The sequence below is a fragment of the Lycium barbarum genome, chromosome 1, assembly GCF_019175385.1.
Source record: "Lycium barbarum isolate Lr01 chromosome 1, ASM1917538v2, whole genome shotgun sequence".
Classification (NCBI taxonomy): domain Eukaryota; kingdom Viridiplantae; phylum Streptophyta; class Magnoliopsida; order Solanales; family Solanaceae; genus Lycium; species Lycium barbarum.
Genome location: NC_083337.1, coordinates 154,317,213 through 154,342,375, shown reverse-complemented (window position 1 = coordinate 154,342,375; position 25,163 = coordinate 154,317,213). Strand labels below are relative to the sequence as shown.

At 35.3% G+C, this 25,163-nt stretch overlaps 2 protein-coding genes across 4 annotated transcripts; one reads left to right on the top strand and one right to left on the bottom strand.

Annotated features, from left to right (window-relative positions):
- The first annotated feature begins 3,656 nt into the window (after positions 1-3,656).
- Positions 3,657-5,775, top strand: LOC132616722 (putative leucine-rich repeat receptor-like serine/threonine-protein kinase At2g19230). The gene is made up of 3 exons (XM_060331322.1): positions 3,657-3,741; positions 3,971-4,517; positions 5,328-5,775. The coding sequence occupies exons 1-3, from the start codon at positions 3,657-3,659 to the stop codon at positions 5,773-5,775; spliced, it is 1,080 nt and encodes a 359-aa protein (XP_060187305.1).
- A 2,797-nt stretch (positions 5,776-8,572) lies between these two features.
- Positions 8,573-11,542, bottom strand: LOC132645755 (transcription factor bHLH87-like). 3 transcript variants are annotated; one of them, XM_060362948.1, is made up of 4 exons: positions 11,212-11,542; positions 10,916-11,063; positions 10,100-10,814; positions 8,573-9,590 (listed from the first exon to the last, which is right to left on the bottom strand). In XM_060362948.1, exons 3-4 carry the CDS (start codon positions 10,791-10,793, stop codon positions 9,022-9,024), a joined length of 1,263 nt encoding a protein of 420 aa, XP_060218931.1. In that variant the 5' UTR covers positions 10,794-10,814; positions 10,916-11,063; positions 11,212-11,542; the 3' UTR covers positions 8,573-9,021. The 3 variants fall into 3 exon arrangements, with proteins under 3 accessions (XP_060218931.1, XP_060218923.1, XP_060218940.1); XM_060362940.1 differs by having other exon boundaries at positions 11,218-11,542; XM_060362957.1 differs by having other exon boundaries at positions 8,573-9,587; positions 11,218-11,535.
- Positions 11,543-25,163: the final 13,621 nt, after the last annotated feature.

Sequence of the window (25,163 nt, the reverse complement as noted above, 5' to 3'; positions counted from 1 at the left end):
TTCACTTAGTTGGTGGGAGCTCAGAAAAGGATGCAGTCAATAGCTAATAGTCAAAGCTCTAATAGATACTTTTTCCATAACGGGTTGAGTGTTTATCAAGCTCCAACCTTAGAGAAAAATTTCCTTCTTTCTTCTTTTTTTGGTGAAGATTTTTTTTTTTAATTGATCTCCACGAACAGTTACAACGTAGTGAAATAAACAACAAACTCCGTACTGCCACTTATTCTCATCCTCTATACATGAAAGTAAGATTATACTCCTAGCTAAGTGTAGTATCTATCCATGCTTTTGCTATATTGTTTTGCTTCCTTTGTAAAAAGATTTAACGTGCATTCAAGCTTGACCTGGGCAGCTACTAGTGATGGTTGTACGACTTTGTGTTCCCATAAGGCAGTGTTACGTGCCTTCCATATTCGATATATCAATGCTGCCACAGCAGCTAAAGCCAATTCTCTGCAACCTCTTCCTTTTGTGCTCCAAGTTATTCTCTTCCAAATCCCATGTAGATCTCTCCGTATGATCCCTTTTCCTAGCCAGTTCAATGTATCTTGCAAGCACTGCCAGGAAAAAGGTCACTCAAAGAACACATGTACCACAGTTTCAGTACTTGACCTACATAGCCAACATTTAACATTCTGGCTAATTCCCATTTTAAGCAACCTGTCCTTAGTTTGCAATCTATTTAATAGTGCCAACCAACATATAAAGCTGTGTTTTGGGATAGTTCCTTTGCTCCACACCCATCTGTACCATGGCCATTCCTCAATTTCACCTCTTCTCCACCTATAACCTCCTGCAATAGTGTATTTTCCTGATGGTTTAAGCCTCCCCTGTTGCACATATCCAGGAGCAAAGATGTCCCTAATCTTGCATAGTTTTTTCCAATACCAACAACAATCATTTGGGGGTATATAATCAAGAGAAATTTACTTGTCATAGCTATCTCTAAGACTTATTTAGTAATAATAACTACCTTATTTTTTATTTAATTTTCGTAGCTTTATTTTTCAAAAATTATATTCCATAACTGGTTCGGTAACTTTCAAAATACATATACCTCTCCATATTCTCCCTCACTACACATTTAAGATTTTTCATCTTCTTCAAACCCTAAAAAAAAAAAAATCTCTCTTGCAGAGGTTGAAAGTTGCAATTTGTGGGGGTTTTAGCCTCCTCAAGTAATTAGTGGAGGCTAAAATCCCCGCGAATTGCAACTTTCTATCTCCGCAAATTACCCTTTTTTTTTAGTGTCTCCTCTCCTCTCCTTCCCCTCATTGCCGCCTCTCTCCCTCCTTTTCTCTATCTCCGGCCTCTCCTCTCCTTCCCCTCACTTACCCCTCCCTCCCTCCTCCATCTCCACCACCAACGCCATTGTCAGCACCACCACCACCACTACTACTACCATCTCCATCTCCAAACTCGAGAAGCTTAAGGTTCTAGTTCTTCAGATCTGAACTCCATATGCTTTATGTTGTTGCTTTAGAAGAAGATAAAGTTAAACATGGTCATAAAGTTGTGTTTATCGCAAAAAAAAAAAAAAAAAAAAAAAAAAAAGGCGAGGATCATCGAATTACATCCACTTTGTTTTCATGATTTTTGATGTTCGTTGTATTTCAGTGTATTCATCGTTTTTTGGTGTAAATATAGTGAATATTCCAAATATAGAGCCTATTTTTACTCTATTTTTTTTTTCACGATTTTTGTATTTCAATGTATTCATCTTTTTTTGGTGTAAATATAGTGAATGTTCCAAATATAGAGCCTATTTTTACTCCACCTTGTTTTCACGATTTTTGTATTTCGCTGTATTTCAATGTATTCGTATTTTTTTTGTGCAAATATAGTGAATGTTCCAAATATAGAGCCTATTTTTACGCCACTTTGTTTTCACGATATTTGTATTTCGCTGTATTTCAAAATAATGAAATACAACCGCTGGGACATTAAAGGGAGCTACGGTTTGTAATTATCAAACTTGTAGCTATATATTATTAGGAGCTAATAAAAGGTAACTATTTATGTAAGTTTTCCTATAATCAAACCAGATTTGGCATTAGGTTATAGGTAAAATTTGCCCAACTTGCTCAAAAACAATTTGTTTAATTATGGACAATTTGATTATTTTTTTTCCTTTGAGATGCATTTCTTGAGAAATTGCCACAATAATTCAGTAATTTTTATTTTTTAAAAAATTATTTTAATTTATTGATGCAACAGGTAAAGGTCTAACAATCTTGTGTGAAATAAACTCTTTCGATATCTAACCACAGCAGCCCATGAGAAAAAGAAAATACTTACTTGTTTAATGAAACTGCAGACACTGGCTCTTGAATATTTTCGTCATAATTAGTTATATCGTAATATGGAAGTATATGATTAAATACTTTCTTAAAACCTCTCCAGATGGACCTCTTGACAGTTACAAACTCTGCAGAAAAAAGAAAAAAAAAAAAAAGAGTATCTCTGTTAAGTCAGAGGCTTTTCTCTAGATAATGCTAATATTAAATTAGAGCTTGGCGGAATTTGCTAGCCAGCATGCTGAAAATTAATCTCTTCGGTCTTCATTTGCTTATTTTCAATGTTGTTCTCAATTCTCATATCATATACAGAAACTTCCAATAGGGAAGTGAAAGGCTAACCACAAATTATGCAGTCAATGAATTGAAGGAGTTTTTGGCAACGGAAATGGCTCTCACAAGAAAGCAATTGCAAGTATCTAGCCCATCCCAATTACTATAACTCAAAATGCACCAAGTTTTCGATAATGTAACATCTGTTTCCTAGAATATTAGTACTCCCTCCGTTTCAATTTAAGTGTCTCACTTTCCTTTTTTATTTGTCCCAAAAAGAGTGTCTCTTTCTACATTTAGTAAGTTTTCCAACTTCAACATTTTACATGACAAGTTTAAGATCACAAGATTCAAAATTTTTCCTTTATTTCTTAAACTCGATGTTCAGTCAAACTAAAACACTTAAATTGAAACGGAGGGACTAGGGAGTACTACTATCCTTTGGAATGTGCAAAAGCCACAACGAATTGACTTGGATAACGTAGGGTAATAGGATTACTATTTTGAGCAAAAAAGAATATGATTGTGGGCCATATTGTTTACTGAGACTAGTTTCTCTACTATTTTGAACAAGTACAACATTACTTGAAGTCACGGTTATACAGGAACAATCAAGATCATATAGATGTAATCCTTATACTAATCTGTAGTTGAACTGATTTTTAAAATGTCTAGTATAACCTACAACTTTCAATGGAATGATATCTTGGACATATAAACTAATAAAGCCTCTTGTTAGGCTTCTTCTAGTCAGCTATCATTCCCACGACATATATGCTTGGTATACTACCTAGTGGCTTTTTTTTTTTTTTTTTTTTTGCTACCTAGTGGCTCAATTCAAGGTAAACTAGTAGAATTTTAAAATAGAAAGCACATTTCATGACACGAACATATTAAGATAATAGATGTGTTGCCCACTTGCACTGACCTTGCTCAGCAGGTGATATCAGGATAGACTTCATCAAATCACTTGGAAACTTCATTCTTTAACTTGGTCAAATTGTGCTAGGACTATATAAGGCAAAGCCCCCAAAAGTTATTCTCAATTAACCAATTAAACTTCTAGATAACAGAGTAAATCCAAATATGGAGATGTTGAATGGCTTCCTCTTTGCATGGCTTGTTACTTTATCTTTAGCAACAATAGCTGTTGCACAAGACGATCAATCAGGTATCATGTTTATTAGTAGTATATCCCTTTAATAAATTTATTCTCCACATGTGCGGAATACACTTAATATAGAACTCAGTAAACAAAAAAAGTTGTGACCAAAGCCCATATAAACTTAAAATCTTGAACCCGCCTCTGACTCTGCGCGTAGTATATATGTGGCTCCAATAATATTATTTTTTGCCCTGTTTATTAATGCTCATGTTATTTTTATGTTCATGTTTTACAGGATTCATAAGCATTGATTGTGGAATACCAGCAGGTTCCAACTATACTGACATAATAACAGGACTATCTTACACTTCAGATGTAGGTTATGTCAGTGGTGGAGTGAGCAATAGCATATCACCTATTTACCAATCCAATTCCCCAGAAAGGCTATTTCTCACAGTTACAAGCTTCCCTTTAGGAACTAAAAATTGCTACACTTTAACCCCAGCTCAAGGGAGTTTTGGCAAGTACTTGATAAGAGCAAGTTTTCTATATGGAGATTATGATGAAACTGGCCAATTACCAAATTTTGATCTTTACATTGGAGAAAATTATTGGGACACAGTCACAATTTCTAATGCTTCTATACCAATTAGGAAGGAAATTATATACACACCCTCCACTGACTATGTAACTGTTTGCCTTGTCAAGACAGATACTACAACTCCTTTTATTTCAGCCTTAGAGTTAAGGCCTTTGAATATTACCATATATCCAACACTAAGTAAATCATTGGAACTTTATGCACGTCTGAACTTCGGTACCTTAACCAATCAATACATTAGGTATGTTCTTTTTAATTTTAGAAGATCAAGATTTTCCTATGCAATAAATATCATGTTGTTTGTGACATAAATAATAGAGGATTTTAACTTATATGCAATACAAACGACATAAAAGTTTTTACATACATCTTCAGTGTAAGTAATTTTTATACCATCAAGTCACGTTTATCTATTATAGTAGGTAACTTGTCTTATTTTCAAAATTACAAATTCTGCATTTCAATCCGTTAATTCTTGTTATAGGAAAATAATTAGGTGTAATTAAATTTTAAATAACGTGATGTATGATACAGAAGTTTTTATTCTGCGAGTATATAAAAGCAAGGGTGGATCTAGAGAAGAAACTATGGGTTCATCTTAACCTAGCTAGTAGTTTTGACTTAGAACCTATATTTACATTACAAATTATTAAGTAAGTATAAATAATACATTTTAAACCTAGTAAATTAGGCATAATATAATAGAATTTCCATTCCGTACGCATAAAGTTCAAATCCTACATTCACCTCTTTATAAAAGTTAACCCGGTTTCTACTAGCTTGATCCTCCCCATATTTCTGGAGCATTTTATCTATCATAGATGAAGAATCGCGAACATAATAATTTCTGGTTGACCATGTTCATCCTTCTGTCGCCTGTTAGCCACACCACACCAAGAAAAGACAAACTAATCAACCAAGACTTAGTCACGACCTTTGTAACCTTAAAATCTTTAATGAATTATGACCGGCCATCAATTAGCATTCTGTCTTTTTTTCAAGTTGAATACATTCGTTAACAATTGTTTGTTTTCCATTTAACACAAAACAGGTACAGCTATGATGCATACGATAGAATTTGGATGCCATTTCTATGGGACACAAAAGCAATTATTAATACAACACAAGACGTACTTGAAAACACTTACAAAGTACCATCGGCGATAATGAGTACGGCCGTGACACTGGACCCGTTGACCGCCACCAAGGAATCGGTGTCCTTTTATTGGACAGCTAATAATATTACTGACAGATATTACATATACATGCATTTCGCCGAAGTTGTTGAATTGCCTGTGACACAAATAAGGGAATTCAACATTTATATAAACGATAACCTATTTTATGGACCTATGTCTCCAAACTATTTGTCCGCGACAACTGTGTACACAGTGTCTCCAGGCTATGGTGTTGAGAGGTACGATGTTGTGATTAACAAAACTGCGGTATCAACTCTTCCGCCACTCCTTAATGCCGTCGAAATTTATAGAGAGATATAGTTGGTTAATAAGAAAATGTATCAATATCTGTCTGTGGTGTGGAGTGAAATAAGAGAATTTTTCATCAAGGAAATCCAAGGCCGAGATGGAGAGTTATGGTGCGTATGTTCTTGTTGTACATTTTGTTGAATTTACTTTTCTATTTGTGGATTAAAGCTAGCTCAATTGACTAGTAATTTTGATTTTACAAACTGATCATTGTACTCTATTCTGCAATCAGTATCCGTTCTTCGTTAATTTTAGCCATATTCTATTGTTTATAATTTTAGAGGATTTTTACGTTTTGGGGTAATTGTGAATCAGTGGTTTGAAGTTATGGATTTTGAAGTTTATTAGATGTACATATTCAGTAAATTTTTCAAAATTTAGACCAAAATTACTGTATTCTGACGAACTCATACCTCAATGCTAGCTCTGCTCCTGTCTACAATGACTTGATCCATATTTTTCATTTTTCTTATCAGAAAGTGTGAGGAATTATCTTAATCAATGAGGATAAAACAATATGAAGGCGACTTTACAAATTCTTAAAAGTTGAGGAATCAATGCAAATTTTAGAAAAGTCCACCATTAATCTATTGCATTTTTTTTAATTGTCGTGGAACTATTTGTAGTTAGGCAAGGTGAATGCCTTATAGCATAATAGCATATCATAAAATTTCTCAAAGGACTGGGTTGTTGTACTCTCGAACCTTACATAACTTCGGGAACGTCATTGCTAGTTTTATCTCTACGTTTCTTTTTCCTTTTCACTTGAATCTTGTGGAGTTCAATTCCTATATATGACATTTTAATATGTTTGACGAACTGAAGTAAACTATTGAAGAAATCAAAATATGGGGTTCTTGAGTAACAGATGACATTAGACCAGCAATGACTTCTTAATTTAGTTTCTGTCTGATTATCTCCTCTTTAACTTTAGATATGGTTTTGGCAACCAAAACTGACATTCATGTCCAATTATACCTTCTTTCCGTTTAACGAGGTAAGCGCAACACGTACTAGCCTAATACTATTTCTTATGGGTTGGGCCAAGGAGTCCTTCGTACATTCTCCGTGGGCCTGCTTTGGGCCATTATGTTTCCAGTCGATGTATATGGTAGCCCAACTGCTTTGGATTATCCGTTATTTCTACTGTAACGTATGTGAGCGTAGAATGATTTCTAACTGGATTTTTTTTTTTTAATCGGATGTCCCCGAAAGGACAACTGGAAAAGATTAAACACAAGCAAAATTCGTAGAAATAGTAGGTCCTATATTTGTTTTATTGACACTCATTCAGTTGGTTGGATTTTGGGCACCCAGAAATTTTTATGAGTTCATTGTATATAAAGTTTAGACTGATTCAAATCAAGTGGGTATAGGTTTGTTTCTTCTTTTAGTTTTCGCTCTTCTGTTTTAGTTCCATTCAGTGATTTAAAAGGCGTAAGGCGGGGCGTTTTACATTTGCCTCGCCGAAGCGTAAGTCCCATGAATATTTAATTTTTAGTATTTCATAAAAATTAGTGGCCTAAAGATCAATTAAATATGAGGCCTTAAGTATAAACACATATACAAAAAATTTAGTGTTGCCTTTTTATTTTTCATATTTGTTGTCTTTTACTTCATATAGTAACATTAATATTTATATTAGCGAGGATCAATTCAAGTCAATAAGATATTAGCCGTGTGTTTTAAAGACATTACCTAGGATGTTATTATAAAAACTTTATTTAATAATATGAAGATTTGAGTAGTTTAGTTCAAAGTTTTAAAATATTGCTCTCAAAAAGTAGATAATGTTTTTTTTTTCTTTTGTTATATATATTTTGTACTTCATTTTACAATCTTCAATACCAAAAAATGCATCGGTAAAATTTTTTGGGGCCTCAAAAGTTTTGGGGCGTAAAGCAAAAGTTTTACTTGCCTCACCCCTGCTTACAACTTGTAATTATATACGTACAACATAATTTTACTAGTATAAACAATACAATGAAATAAAAGCTATTACGGAATACAAATCAACTCTAACATCTTAACTTTCAAACAATGAAAAAATCACGATTTCTTAAAGCAATATTACTATCATACTCTTCATTTTATATCAATAAACTTTATCAGTATTATAATTAAAACTTAACTCCTTCATGAATAAAATTAAAATTACTTTCAACTAGCGAAATAATAAAATATGATAATTTTGATACATAGGACAAAAGACCCATGACAAGTGAAATGTACAAATCGGCTATGTATTTTTAAAAGAAATATAAAGTGGTATTCACCTTCACGATGTTCTCAATTAGTAAATATGCAATACTATGACTTGTTATTTGAGTTACGCCCAATCTTCTTATTTATATATAGATGAAAAACTATTAAGTATCATTCATTTGTTAAAGAATTATGAGGGTCAACGATTTTAATTAAGGAATTTATCATATAATTTGTGTAAGAACTGTTAGGCGAGCCCCGAGCGTTAAGAGTTAGGCGTGCTTAGGGCGTACAGTCGGACGCTTAGGACGTAAGCCTCACAAGAATTAAGCCCCGAACAAGAACCCCGGGGTATTTTGTCAGTGCCTCGCCCCGAGGCTAGTCCTGAAATTGCCTTTCAAAAACTGGTTCCATCCATTTCCAGGTCATTATCTGATTCAATAATTTCAACACCGCAAAAACAGAACAATATTGATCCTCCTCGATAGACGTTGACTGCTAAAAATAAAAACGAAAAAAGTGGGCCTACATGGCTACATCATGACAATTGCCAGCCAAATGAAAGTCGTTTAATAATAATATCAGGTAGCGGCTGCAAAGAATGTCTGACACTAAACAATCTTTATTAGTGAAAAAGTCAGCTAAGACAATCAAGATAATCTTTCTTTTTTCGGACTAACCAAAGTCAATACCTTTATTTCCATCTCATGAGATCATAGCCCTACCAGCAATGAGCTTGGATGTATTTGTTGATTGTTTACACACACTCAAATCACTTTCAACTCCGTCCACTTGAAAAAAAAAAAAGACCAAGTTGGCAAAGCTATAAGCCAAGATCACAGATCTGGCCTCTGGGCTTCTTTCTCAACAGAATTTCCTATTTTTAGCCAAAAAATCAGTAACCTTTCTATCCAATCAAAACTAACTCGTCCCCCCCCCCACGCCTCTCCTCCTTCTTTCCAACTTACTGCCAAGGGCCAAAAAACAAGCATTATATTGACAGTGTATATAAATTAAACTCTTTCCGGAACCTTACATGTCAAACACTTGGGGTCATGGATTGGGTTGGTTTAGTTGAGGAAACTGGGGTTGCATGGGAAATGGGTAGTTGAAAGGTATTGAAGATAAAGAACTAAAGTTATTAGTACTAATATTAATTGGATCTATTTTATAGCCAAAGTCTTCCAAAGCTTTGACTTGTGTCCTCAAGAACTTGAGATAGTTAGCAGCCTCATCAAGTATGGATGCAGTGTCCATCTTAGTTCCTCCTGGTACCAGCTTCTGCAATAACCTTATTCTTTCACTTATCCTTTCCCTCCTTCGTCTCGCTGCAGCTGTCTGTGGATCTGTTGATATTCTTACATTCTTCCTCTTTGGCTTCTTCTCCATGATCACTTCCATGTCAACAGTAGTCAGTGGTCTGAATGCTGCAGCGCGATAAATCATCTCCTTCATTTGCGCAGTTGCTTCTGAATCAGGCTCATCTACTGAATATGCCGATGAGCCAACTAGTTGGAAATTGATGTTTGATGAGCTTGGAAGCTTATATTCTGATCTGGATTTCTTGGACTTGGGTTGATCATTTTCCGAAATAAGGTTGGAGTCTTTCGTGGAGGAATCTGCTGCGACATAATACAATTAAATAATTAAAAGTGTATTATTTAATAACGTAAGTTTTAAATGAGATAGTTACACAATTTAACAATGTATTAGAGTAGGTAAGAGGTCTCGCACTCAAATCTCACCAGCATCCAAAAGCAAACAATATCTTTACACGTACATTCGACTCATAAAAGATCAGATCCACGCTTGAGGAGACTATCGTGACAATACTCTCCCCTTTCTATTTTAAGTAATAATGGCTTTTGGACTTAATTTTGAGTGGGTATCCAAACAAAGATTTGAAAAAAATTAGTATTTGAATCCATAAAAAAGTATTAACTTATTAGTAACCATAGTTAATAAGTACTTAGTTGGTAATGCACAATATTCAAAGAATCATTGGTCAAATAAAACTATAAAAGTTCCTGACTCCTAAATTGTACTATACATAATAGTGGGAGGGGATTACAGTGTATTTAAGAAATTAAGTGTGCCGTTAGAGCATCAAGCCCATATTAAGAATTCTCACCAGATTCGAGCAGAGCTTGATCATGGCTTCTCTTGGCCATGTAACGCCTTGCTTCCGAACATCTTATCGGATTGTTATGTGGATGATATGAAGAAGTACGCGAGATAGTCTCATCAAAATCATTAACAGGGCAATGAATATTGTTGCAATCATTGGCATCGATTGCAGATTCTCCGGATGAAACTGCATTGTCAGTGTTGACATCCCACAAACTTTTGGAATCATCAGTGAAAATCATGGAAATTCCATCATCTTCTACGGATGTGTCGGTGTTGCTTGTATTGGTTGTAGAGAGCAAACAATCAGGGGATCTGCTCTTTGAGATTAGGCCATTTGAACCAAAATCAGCCATTACCCCACAAGCTCCCAATTGATCATTACCCAAGTAATTGGGCAAATAATAGTTGTTCTGTGGAGGAAAATTATAGGAAGAACTCATTTTAGCACAATTCTTGATTGGACCTGATCCTGATTTAGCAGCAACAGAGTCCGCAGCCAATTTTGTCGCAGCTTGTTGGCGCTGGGAGATTTTCCAACTAGAAAGGATGTCTATTGGATCAAATGCACCTCCAAATTCCTCAAGATTCATGGTTAACGACGCGCTTGAATCTCCAGTATCAAGTTGGTGCTGAACTGAATTGAAAGCATTAGCTTTGCTACTGACCGGAGCAAAACAGTACGAATTGGACATCATTAAGCTTGACTAATATAGTGCCTGAAAAAGTACCAAATTCGATAAGTGCCTTTGCTGAGATTAAGTTAATAGTAAGATTTATGTTTCTTTGGTGAATACCAAAAGGCATCAAATAAACCTACCAGTTAAGTGAGCCGGAGAATGTATAGGCCTAGAAAATGGATGTACTTTGGAAAAGAGCTCAGCGGATGTAGCTCTGTAGTTACAATCAAAGTTCTCTGCACGACGACGTAGAATTGGCTCTAACAGCTATTAAGATGCATATCATATCTGCGATAATATACAAAAATAGACATTGCTCACGTCAGTTTTAGCTACTAAAATTTGTCTACTTGTTGTATTACATCACAAAAAGAGACGGTATCAGAAGCTTTTAGAAATGAAAGATTAGCAGAGGGAAAATGAAGCAGAGATGTACATTTACCAAGTAAAAGAATTGCAAGTTGTTGTTTGTTCTAACTTAAGCAGCTACAATACTCAGTTTGCAATGTGTTGGTTGGAAAACATGCTTATATAAGAGCTACAGAAAGGAAGTAGAAGAGATAAACGTATAAAATCATTATTATGTGGCACACCGGCACCTTTGATTGAGCACATGATTTATGAAAGAAATAAACACTTTTAAAACATATGATCTAAACAAGTCTTAGACATAATAATGTTATTATAAATCATCTCATTAAGATAAAATATACTATATAGCGAAGTTACATTAATTTTAAATATTATAGTTGACGAGAGATGTATTGTTTTTCTCGGAGAAGGCAAGGCTTTTGTCAGTTTGTTGGGTCTGTAAATTTTGCAGCTGGTGCGCATGGGATTCCAGTGATGCATTTTCAATATTACAGTTATTTGCTTATTTTATTCATTTGATTGTTGTTTTTATACGGTACTCTCTCCGTCTCACAATAAGTGTCACCTTAACAAAAAACACGTATATTAAAAAATTAATAATGCAATGTTAAGTTTACTAAATTACCTCTATATAATAAAAATAAATTACTTTTTCTCTTGATTAGAGCATGTATGAGCAGTAATCCTTTTGAGATTGAAATCCAATAATATCAAGTTACTATGTGACTTTTCCAATCATCATTTAAAGTTATTTTAACTTGTCAATTTTTGTCTAAGGGTAGAGTTGAAAAAAACCAGCCAATTGACGAGGCCAAAGTGCATAGGAAATTTCACTCGTACTCTGTCAAATTCTAATATAGTTTAAGATATCGTCCCACAGAGATTGAAAAATCTATGCTGCAGACTTGTAGTATTTTTGTTGTTATTTGAGAGAATCAGATTGATGAAAGGAGAGTGGTGACTTAAATTTGTAAATTACTTTAAGAAAAGAAACAACTTTCAAAAGGTTATCTTAAAAGAAAGAGTTGGGAGTCGTTGAATCCACTTAGTGTATATATGACAATAAAATCTTTTTTTAGTAAATTCCACAAAACAGTAGAAATAGTTCCTAGACTTGATTTGTGTTATGAGGAAAAAAGACCTCTTGCGATTAGTCCGTAAATCAATAAACTTATTTGAAACAATCCCTCCGCGAGAATTAGAATTGAAAGAAATAAGATAGAGATCCCTCAAAATAATAAACTTATTTGAGATTGTCCCTCCGTGAGAATTAGGATGGAAAGAAATAAGAGAAAGATTTAAACCTAAGAACTAACTTAAAATAACCCCTCCGTGAGAATTAGGGTTAAAAGAAGAAAGTTCAAAGATTTGGAATAATAGATGACTAAAAGTTATTATTACATATATATTTTATGCGATTATTATAGTATATTAATTTCCCTCGTTAGAAGTACAAATTAATATAACTATAATCATAACACAAATTATACTAAGTAACGATCATGATTAGTAGAACATATCATTCCAACACAAAGCATGACACTTAAATAATATCAAGACGAGGAATAACTAAAATAAGATAATATAACATTACACCAAGTTTCTTCAACTATCCCAACAAAAAGAGATTACTTCATTATGGAGTTAGAAAAGAGAAAATATGAATTTAAGAAACTAGAAATATTGAAAGACTTGGAGAAATATTTTTACTACAAGGGAAAAAAAAGAGAATAGAACAAGATTAACACTTTGTCTTCTAAATTATTGGATGATTTGTAAGCAAAGTGATGCTTCTATTTATAGGAAAACGTAGTGTCTCCCCCTACGACTGCATTCCTTGAAGTAGTGCTCACATCCGTGACCTTACTTGACGGGTGAGAGTATGACAATGGTAGTCGCATCCGTGAATTTTGCAACTTCTTTCTTGATGCCCACAGTTGACGGGTGTGAGTATGAAAGTGGTGGTGACACCCGTGGATTCCAACACTTAACGGGTGTGAGTATGAAAGTAGTGGTCACACCCATGGATTGCACAACTTCTTTTTTGATGCCAACGGGTGTGAGTATGAAAGTGGCGGTCACACCAGTGGATTTCAACACTTGACAGGTGTGAGGATGAAAGTGGTGGTTACACCCGTGGATTATGCAACTTCTCCCAATGTTTTCTTTTGTAATTCCCACATGTAAAACTCCACGGTTATGACTTATGAATTCGTGGTTGCACCTATTGAATTCTTTGCTTACTTCTTTGACAATTTGTTTCTTCTCTATTCTTCTGCAGTACTCTTCTTTCTGTAGAATTTGTCAGAAAATATGCGAGAATAGAATATACTTATTCATGTTTTACTTAAAAACTTATTTTTATATACAAAATATCTTGAATAATTTATATCCATCAAACTCCCCCATACTTGAATTTTTGCTTGTCCTCGAGGAAAAAGATAATTTTCAAACATTTAAAAATCAATGATCTTTATAGGATAGAAAAATTATTCAGAAATAAATTTCTTTCATAATGCTAAATATAATCTAACCTTTCTAAGTTCACCAAATATTTTTCCTGATTTCTGAATTCTGCTTTGATCAGAAAGAACTTGCACTCTTTTTTCCCTTGAATCTTTTAGAATTGATAAATTCATGATCACTTATTCATTGAGTATCACAGTCTTGTCCATAGGCTTGCTCCTTATATTTATCTCCATTAATAAAGATTCAACACTGTTTTCTGAAATCATCTTAGGACTTTTATTGGCTTATAATGTCAAGCTTCAGGCTGGTAAGGTAAGAATATTTTAATAGTGACTCTTCTTCCCCCAGCTTGCAGCATATATAACCTCTTCTTTCTTTCTTTCTTTCTTTCTTTCTTTCTTTCTTTCTTTCTTTCTTTCTTTCTTTCTTTTTTTTTTTTTTTTTTTTTTTGTAATCAATATTTTCTCCATTTGATAAACTTTTCTTGATTTTAATTTCTCCCTCTTTTGCAATTTCTCAAAGACGTGCATATTCACAATTTTCGTTTTCTCAACCCTCTCTCTCTCTCTCTCTCTCTCTCTCTCTTCACTTTCTTCCCTTTTTTGGTTTCTGCTCATTTATTTATAGCTGGAAGAACTAGGAGATCTTTGTGTGTGTGTGTGTGTGTGTGTGTATACACACACACACACACAAATATATGTAGAATATTATGGTGTTTAGGAAAAAAACATATGGCTCAAAGATGGGTTCTAAATGGGAAAATGTGTATGCTTGGGTAAAAATGAAAAGGCTAAAATAGGCTATCAAAGAAGGCCTAATATCATTTTTCAAAAATAAGTGTCATCCATTATTTCGCATTGAAAAACATTAAGAGCAAGTTCTAGCTAATAGAGTGATTTTTCCTGTTTGGTGATCATAACTTTTCTCAATTCCAATGATTTCTTGAGTTGAAGACGATTGCTCTTTTTTTCACAAAATCAAAATCATAGACATGAAAATCATTTGGTGAAGGCAGAAAGAAAATAATCCTGAACATAATGTAAAAAACTTTTTTTTTTTAAATTAAAGACCTACAATAAGATCATGCTTAAAGAAATACATATCTAATATTTATAAATAAAGTAAAATATTTTTGGCTTTCAAATTTACAACCGCAGAAGAAAGCTTGAAAGAAACTGCAGTCCACACCTTATATTTACTATTGTGATAACTAAGTTTTTTTTTTTTTTTTTGGAAAAAAAACTTATGTTTTAACTAATATATATAAATATACACACACACACTAAAATAATTCAAAAATAAATACATCCATATTATAAGCTTAAAAGTAACTTTGAACATACATGTCTACATTAGACTGACTAATTCAAGACGTTATTAGTTATTTGATCTTGGTTTAATATAAACCAAAAAATTGCCTGAGCCAATAATTAACTTGTACAGTAAATTGGTTAACCAACCAGTTACTTAGGCATACCGATCACCATGGAATTACTCCTTTGTAGGTGACTCTGTTTCTGTAGAGGCCTTAATGAGATGTTCCGATTGTACACTAACCTGGATATTAACTAGATTAATTGGTTAAGCAATTTATTGATGCAAATTTATATTGGACTTATCAGGTTCCATTGCTTCACCCTCAATGGCAACGGGTTGGATATAGGAGTTCTGAGTTTAATGTAGTCAGCTCGGCTTATTGACTTCTTGATTCATCATTTAATCTGTAACGACCCGTTTAGTCGTTATAGTCTTTTAGGCATTCTCGCCCATTCCTGAGTATTGATTAGCTCACTTTTGACCCGAGAGGACCGCTGACACGCTTCCCGAGGTGCCTAGACCTGATTCGGGTAACTTTTGTGAAAATATAGGCTTAAAGTGAAAAATAATTGACCCAAAGTTGACTTTTGGGAAAACGAACCTTTGTCGAAATTTCGTCGATTCCGAGAGGCCCACATGGTCGTTTAGAACTTGTGTGTGTATTTGGTTCGGTTTCCAATGCACTTGGATGCATTCCGGGACTTGGGTGGAGAATTTGGGATTAAGGCATCGGAGGTTGACTCAGTCAACGAGACCTCCATTGGAAATTTCGATGCCACGGGTGCGTTCGTAGCGCGTTTTTATGTGATACTATGTATTTGGTATGCGAGCAGATGACCTCGGGAATTAGTTGGAAAATCGGATCGAAAGGTGAAACTTGGGTTAAGTTTCTGGTGTTTGGTGTCCGCTTTGGCGGCACCAGCACCGCAACAGCGGCACTGCTAGAGCGGTAGCCCTGCCGCCGAAACAGTGAAGGGGATTTTGGCCTCGACCGCTGAAGCGGTACTGCTAGGGCAGTCCCAGTGCTGCTGACGCGGGTGGCGGGCATTTTTGTAAAGTTAATGAAGTGTTAAAAACCCTTAGACCCTAATTATGTTCCATTTCGATATTTGAGCTTGAAGAAACTGCTCTTAAGGATATTTGAAGGAAAATCTTGGAGGTAAATCTTAGTCATTTCTTCATTCTTCCTTTAATCCATTCTCATGTTAGATTCTCTTTTTTCCCTTAATAAACTCATGGTGATGGGAGTTCAAAGAGCGTTTTGGAAGAACATTGTCCCTAGAATTTTAATGATAAATTGGTGATGTTTATGTTAAATATTGACTAACCTAAGCTTATTAAGCATATATCTTCCACTTTTAGCGTTGAATTTCAGAATTGGAGACTTAGGTTTATACCCAATTTGGGGTTTTTGCTTGAAATCAGAAATTAGGCTAATCCTTGAGATAAATCGACAATTAGTGGTTGAGTTATGATTACCTAGTACTTAATATGATATTTTGCTCTCGAATTTCCCGTTTTTCCCTTGTGGGTCCGTTTCCCCAATTTCTAGGGTTAGAATTGACCTAATTGGAATAGTAGCAATATTAGTATCATTCTTCATGATTTCTAATATAGAATTAGATTATGCTTAGACTACTTTGGTTCTGAGGTTCAGCGGAAGGACAAGGCAAAAGAATAAGTTGTTGGTGTCGCGGTTCGGCAATCCATGTAGGTTATCGCTTACCTTTGGTGAGACTTCATATAGCGAAGCACATATTTAGAATATAATGTTGGAGACAGCATGTGAACCTTCGGGTATGAAGTCGGGTTGGATATTGCCTTAGGTTGGGCCCTATTGTGTGTTGGGACTAGCCACCCCGTTATGTGTGCTTTGATTGTTCCATTGTAATGGTTTGATGCCATGAGTAGTTGGTAGTTATTAGAGTCTGTGTTATTGTCTTGATTGAGATAGAGTTGACATACCCGTTGTTGGTATTTGTACTTGGATGTGTTGTTGGCGTACCCACTGTTGGTACTTATGATATTGATACATTGTTGGCATACCACTGTTGTATTGTGATATGATACATTATTGGCGTACCTCATTGTCGGTACTTGTGATATTGAACATGATTGTTGATGATTGATATATGCATTGCATACATTCTCACACATTCATGATGCATGTCCTATACCCGGTGATGATCCGGTATCGTTGATGGAAGTATACTTATATTTTGATAAACTCTTTTACTCGAGTGATTGTGAAAAGACTGTTGTCCGAAGATCAATTCCAGAATCGTTGATTGTATGAAACTGATATTTGATAAACTCTTTTACTTAAGTGATTGTGAGAAGGCCGATGTCCGAGGTTCAATTCCGGAATCATTGATTGTGTGAAACTGATATTTGACAGACTCTTTTACTTGAATGATTATGAGATGGCCGATGTCCGATGATCTATTCTGGCATCATTGTTGCATGGCCGATGCCAATGATATTCCAGAATCGTTGTTAGTGCATGGACTATGCGGGTCCCCCAGGGTGGTGGCGGTGAAAATCCCCCCGTGGGCAAAGATCCGAGGTCCCGTCTGTCTGTTGGGCAAAGATCCGGGACGGGTGGCACTTAGACTTCGCGAGTCACGCTGGGTTGTGCTACCGAGACGCCGATATTTCCGTCCGGAGTACATATGTACACCTCATTTGCATGGCATTGCATTGCATTCATACCATTATTGCACTGCATTGCATTATGACTTGATTGAGATGCTTGGTGATTGGATTGGTTCGGATATATTCAGACCTGACATATTTGGGTTTAGATGCTTTACATAGGCGATGACGGATACTCGGTTGTGATTATATTGTCTTATACTTGCTAGTTTCCTTGCTTATCTGCTTTATCTTCTGAATTGTGTTAACTATGCTTAGTCGGCCGATGATGCATACTAGTACTGTTGTTTGTACTAACCTGCACTTTCTACATTCTTTTATGAATGCAGAGTACCAGGTCGGATCCACTTCTGTGACCCGTGGCTGATCGACATTTCGGCTTTCTCTCGAGTTTCCAGGGTGAGCATGGCGTCCACTGATCCTGAAGACTTTCCTATCATATGTCTTACTTTATTTCAGAGACAGAGACATTTATGTATTAGTATTCCAGATTGTACTATTCTCCCTAGATGCTCTTGTATTATTCAGACTACACCTTGGGGGTGTTTATTGTCTTCCGCACTTTCTCCTACTTATATATAGATATATCGTGAGACTTACGTATTTGTTCTATTCTGCTATTTTAAATTCATTCTTTGGTGTATTTATTCATTGTTGGGTTGAGGGTTTGCTTACCGAGGTGGGAAGGTAAGTGCCTGCACGGCCTAAGAAAAATGGGTCGTGACATAATCAGATTCACCGATGATTGTTCCTCAAATTGTCCTCCAAAATATAATTTCAGCCTGTGACCATTTACCTTAAACTTGTTTTTGCCATTGATCTGTTGAATTTCAATAGCTCCATATGAAGTGACATTTGTAACATTGTAGGGATCTGTCCACCAGGATTTTAGTTTTCCTGAAAATAGCCTAAGCCTACTATTATAAAGAAGTACCAAGTCTCCAATTTTAAAACTCTTTGGTCGGATCAAATTGTCATGCCATTTTTTTATTTAAAAATTCTCGTATTTTCATAGGCTCCCAACCTCATTTCTTATAATTCATTAATCTGAAGAAATCTATTTTTTCCAGCAGAGGTTAATTCATAATTTAGTGCTCTTAATGCCCAAAAAGCTTTGTGTTCTAATTCAACAGGTAAATGACAAACTTTTCCAAAGACTAATCTATACGGAGATGTTTCGATTGGCGTTTTGAAAGCCGTTCGGTATGCCCATAGAGCATCATCTAATTTTAAAGCCCAGTCTTTTCTTAAGATTCCAGCCGTCTTTTCAAGTATTCTTTTTAATTCGCGGTTGGATACCTCAACTTGCCCTTGAGTTTGAGCATGATACGGTGTTTCTGTTTTATGAGTCACACCATATTTTGACAGCAACAAAGAAAATTGCTTATTGATGAAATGAGTCCCTTGATCACTAATGATGATTCGTAGTGTGCCGAATCTGGTAAAAATATTTTTTCTAAGAAAATCACACACTGTACGAGCATCATTTTTTTAAGTAGGAATTGCTTCAACCCACCTTGATATATAATCCACAGCTACAAGGATATATGTCTAAAAGTGAGAAGAAGGAAAAGGACCCATAAAATCTATTCCCCAAACATCAAATATTTCACATACCTGTATTGATTGTAATGGCATTTCATCTCTCTTAGTGATATTACCTGTTCTCTGACATTTATCACATTGTGCAACATATGCCCGAGCATCTTTAAATATTGTTGGCCAGAAGAATCCAACTTCCAGTACATGTTCATGCACAATTTTTTTGCGCGGATTGCCCTTCTTTTGGGGTGGTCTTTAAATTTTGTCTCTCATATTTGTGGTCTTTAAATTATGCCCCTCATATTGTTGTTGGTCTTTAATCTTTGCCCTTCGCATTGCAACTCTGAGCGTTCACACAGAAATCATGAGGTTCTGAGTTCGAACTCTCGCTCAAGCATAAATTAAAAAAAAAAATTGCAAGGCAAGGTTTGGGTCGCGTGTATGCCGGATTCGGCATACTCTTGTTAAGAAATTACCAAATTTATGCCGGACTCGGCATACTCATGCCTTATGGGCAGGGCATAAACTTGTGAAGGAATTACCAAAGTTATGTCGGACCCGACATACTTATGCCAAGTCCGCCCATAAGGCATAAGTATGCCGGGTCCGGCATAACTTTGGTAATTCTTTCACAAGTATATGTCGGTGGGGGCATAGCGAAATTTAAACTCTGTCTTGTAATTTTTTTTTAAAATTTTGACTGTGTGAGAGTTTAAACCTAACCGATAAATTTTAACCGAAAGGCAAAATTAATAGATTTTAAATATGAGGAGCAAAATTTAAAGACCACCCCAAAAGAAGCAATTCCCGCACAAAATAGGGCAAACGTACAAATGAGTGGGCCTGTTGACGAAACTCATGTTGGAGCAGAATTGAACAAGTCGGCCCACTGAAAGAGTTGGTCCCATCCACATCCCATCATTCTTGCAATGCTAATGTCAAAATCAAAAGTAAATGCTCTGTTAGTCCTAGATTTGTCTGCTTCAATGATATCACTTCACTTTCTCACTACTGGTCACACATTGCCAAGCACTTTCTATTATTGCGACCCACACGTGAAGTCAATAACCTTGTTTACACGTGGACGGTTTATATTGGTGGATCGCTCAATCAGATAGCCTTGTATCACATGGGAAATCAATCAGAGCTGGTGATTTTAACCATCTCATCTGCCACGTAGATAGCTAACGAGTGCTATATATTATTGTTCAATATACTGAGAATTGTCTGAAATCAGCAGATACGTTGGTATGCATGAGTTGGATGGTACTAGGAGCCCGTTTGGAGTGACTTATAAGTTGCTTATAAGCTGTTTTAAGTTTTTTTGAATGTTTGACTAGTCAGCTTAAAGTTATTTTATGCTTAAAATAAACTCAAAAAAATAATTAGGCCAATTTGACTTAGCTTATTTAAAGCAACTTATAAGTTGTTTGCATCTTATAAACTGCTTAAAATAAGCCCAACCAAACAGGCTCTAGTAAACTAATTCAATGTAGACTATTATCTGTTTCGTCTCAATTTATGTGGCATTATTTGATCAGGTACGGAGTTAAATAAAGAAGGAAAGATTTTTGTAATTTGTGATCCGAAACAATCCTTAGATAAATGTGTAACTGTAAATCATTTAATAAAGTTACATTATTTTTAAATATAGAAAAGTGACTTTCCTTTTTTAACATATTAAAAAGGAAATTTTGTCACATAAATTGGGGCAGAGGGAATATTTCTTTATAGATTTGTCTTACTTTAAATCCAATTGGTAGATATTAAGAAATAAGATTAATATTTTGTTTGGAGAAATGATAAGTAATATAATCTAAACTATTGTTAAACAATTTGTTTAGAATGAGCTACGACTAAGCCGTAAGGATTTAAGGAGTAAGGCTAATGCTCCAGAACGAGTATTTGTTACACTTGCAAATCGTTTGAAAGACTACGCAATTGCTAACTAGAAAAGAAAGATCAAATTCTTGGTAGTACGATAGAATTATGACATTTTGGTGTTGATCGGTGCCTTGATAACGTCCCCAAAGATGGGTAGGAATTCAATAAATATTAAGAAGCAATACGCAATGAAAATTAAAATAGAGATATTTGAGTACTCACAAGGATTAAGCATCACTTTTCTAGCCATGGACGTCTTTGGTTCCTTTCTTTCAGGCTTCAGCATATGCGCTTCTTACATGCATACAGAACATTGGAAAAGCTCTATTATTGTCTATTGACCAAAAGCTGGATTTAAGATTTGAAGTGTATGGATTTTCATAACATCTTAAGTTAATATATATGCATTAATAATTTAGTTCACAGTCAATATTTATAGTTATTTAATTAGTAAAAAATTAATATATGTACATAGACGTGGACAAAAGCTACGATATGCACGTGAATCCAGGAAAAACATTCTAGATCTGCCTTCTGCTCACTTTTAGGGAGTTTGATCTTACCTAATCTTGAAGTTCATATGCATGAAGCCCGGACATTGATACTGAGTCTTCGTAACACGTCGCATATATGTCAGGATCTCGTGGGATCGCTTAATTTGTGTACAAATATGGCATGTGCTAATGTTTATGTCATAATGTCATATTCTATATTTCATATTGCTAATAGAACGTGATAGGAAGTGGAGTTTTAGTACTTATTCAGCAATACGTCTGTTTGTTTTTTTTACCGCGAGAGAATTCTCAGAAAAAATATCCTTATTGCATTATTGTCTAAGTTTAATGGCCCAATCATCAACAACTCTTTGGGGCTGTGTGCCTGTATCCCGGAGTCTCTCTCTCTATCTCGATACATTGGAAACTATTAAATAAAATATTAAAATTGTTCATAAGCTATACTCTATTGTTGAAATCAGTCAGAGCAAAAACTCCATACCCTTTATCGCCTCTTCTCACATTACAAAAAAAAAGTTGGAATTAGCTACGAATTTCATCGCTATTCCGTCGCTAAGTTGCTTGTAATTAAAAAAATTTTGTGATAATCTGTTGGTAAATAAAATTAGCAACGGATTTTGTAGTTTAGCTACAGGATTTGTCTATCACTAATTTCTATTTTTTAGTAGTGATATTAGCAAAATTTCTACATATCTATGACCTTCATTTGTCAGAAAGTCTGCACATTTGATTGCTCCCCTCCAGGGGTAAATGATATTCACCTTGATGGCTTCAAACAAATATTTGTAATCTTCAATAATAGTAGAGAGTGAAACTGTATGTCATCTTCTTTGATGAGTTTAACAAGTAGGCAGTCTGTTCCACTTCTAATTCTTCATATCTCATTTCTTTGGCTAATTTTAGCCCTTACTTGATGCTCCATAGTCCGTGGAAGAACCACATTCAAGCAAGGGGGTTCATGTGATACCCCTTGCTCAATATATTTATTTATATTTATATTTATATTACATGTATATTACAAGTTAAAATTATAAAATGCATAATAAATACAAGAGTTGAATCTCCTTAACTTGAAACAGAGGCCTGATATGATTTGTTTTTACAAAAGTTGAATCTCCTTAATGAAATCTCTCGATCTACCGCCACTATCCATACTTCAACAGCAAGGCTTGAGGCAAGTATTATCTTACTTGAATAATCCAATATTATTCATTTTTGTAGATCATCTTTAGAGATTCCTCCAAAAGCAGCATCTTTTGAATTCTCCCACGTCGGTCAGGGATGGGGGACTTGATCTCTTTCTAAGAATTTGGACAATTCTCTCCTCCATGAACTAGCTTTTAGAGTTGAGTTAGGCCCATGATCCATTACACTGGTATTCAATTTAATCTTTCCTAACTAGCTAGAAAGTCGGCACAGGTAAGGCCATGCACGTACTGGCAATTGAATTCACGAGGGTTCTTTGATTGTAGAAGCATCTCCTGTACATGCATTGCACAAAGGCAACTCTATGTCACTTTCAGTAGTGGCCTTGGGGGCCGGGTGGAATTGATTTTCGTCCAGTCACTTTCCCAACATCTTTCTAGAACTAACCTAATTAAGCCTCTACAAACTAGAGCTTTAGTTCATTGCTTCTACTAGTATAGTATTCCTAAAAGGACAAAGGGTCAAATTTACCTTCCATGTATAGTTTATAATTTAAATTTGATCTCCGATTCATTAAAGTTTGAGATCAAATTTGTCCTCTCCGTTAGAATACTTGTTATATTTATCCTTTAATGGATGGAAGTTCACATCATAACAAAAAAATAGCCATATTGGATCCACATCAGATCCACGTAGGCAACTCATACCCAACCTAATAAACCAATAACCCGTATCCCCATCCCATAAATATTCTTTCAACCCTAGTTTTTTTTTTTTTTTCCAGAAAGAGAGGGAATACAACTTGCATTCCAACAATGAGACAAAAATCAGCTTAGTCCACAATGCACGTGATGAAACCAATTTAAAACAATCTTAACAACATTTAACTTCATCCAATACAGAGAAGTGTGTCACTCACCACACTTTGCTCAATAGCACTAACAAAAAATAAGTAGTTCTACAGAGGGAAACTATTGTTGCGGCCACTAAAATAATATTTTTTACAGTCAGATGTTTTCGATAAGCTCTCTAAGTATGAAAATTGTTCGCTTGAGACTATACCGATGGTAAAGGCATCTCACTCAACTATAAAATACAGAAACCTTGAGATATATACACAAAATTAGTGCTAAAAAATAAGAACTCTAAGTCACCTTTTTCTCTCTCCTCGAATTAATCTAATCGTTGTTGTATTACCTCTTTCTGAAGAAAAAAAATGAACTAGGGTTGAAAGAATATTTATGGGATGGGGATACGGGTCGAGTTATGGGTTTATTGGGTTGGGTATGAGTTACCTACGTGGATCTGATGTGAATCCAATGTAGTTATTTTTTTTGCTGTGATGTGGACTTTTATCCATTAAAGGATAAATATAACAAGTATCCTAACAGAAAAGACAAAGTTAATCTCAAACTTTAACGGAAGATAAATTTAAATTATAAATCATACTTTGAGGGTAAATTTAACCCTGTGCCCTTCCTAAAATTCCAAAGCTGGCCACTCCTTGATGGTACGTGGGAGTGGCTCCACCAGCTGTGTGGCACTCCTAGAAAAACGACAAAATAAGTCCTTATGTTTGAATTAAGTTGTTGCAAAATAATCTTTTAAAGTGCAACTGATTTAAAAAATCATCCTTTATGTTTACCAAAAACTTATCACGCACTTTAATTTTGGTCTCTAACTCTCTATTATCTTTAATATTCGGCCACGTGCAGCGGAGATGCGCTGATGTGCCAGTGAGGAGGTGTGAAAGGATGACTGTGGTGGGCCTGAAGAGAGGGAGGGGTAGGCCAAAGAAGGCCTGGGGAGAGGTGATTCGGCAGGACATGGCGTTACTCCAGCTTACCGAGGACATTACCGGTGATAGGAGGGGGTGGAGGTCGAGTATCAGGGTAGAGGGCTAGTGGGGGGCCGCGAGGTTTCCTTTCTCGTATTAGGAGTATTTTTATCCTGCTTCTATGTGTTGGTCTTGTCTATCTTTGTTATTTTATCATGACTTCGTTGCTCTTGCTATTTCTCATTTTCACATGGTTTTGATTTGCTTGTCCGTATCTGACTCTTTTCCCTTGTTTTCCTTGTTTTCTTTTGAGCCGAGGGTCTTTCGGAAACAGTTTCCCTACCTTCTAAGGTGGGGGTAAGGTCTGCGTACACTTTACCCTCTCCAGACCTCACGTTGTGGGATCCAACTGGGTATGTTGTTGTGGTTATCTTTAATGAAATTAGCTTGTGAGAAGTACGTAGTTAGTCATTTAACCCGAAGAAACTATCGAACAAATTTCTTGCAATTCCTTTCTGCATTTCACACCTAAAAATAAATACCTCCTCTCTCTTAACACACTGCATGAAAACGATTACATCAATTGAACTAGAGAAGGGGACGAACGAGGGTGCCAAATTAATAACAGTTTGCATAAAAATGTAATACTATTACATAAACATAAAAATGTGAACATGTTTTTTAACTTCGAAAATATGTATTCATCCCATC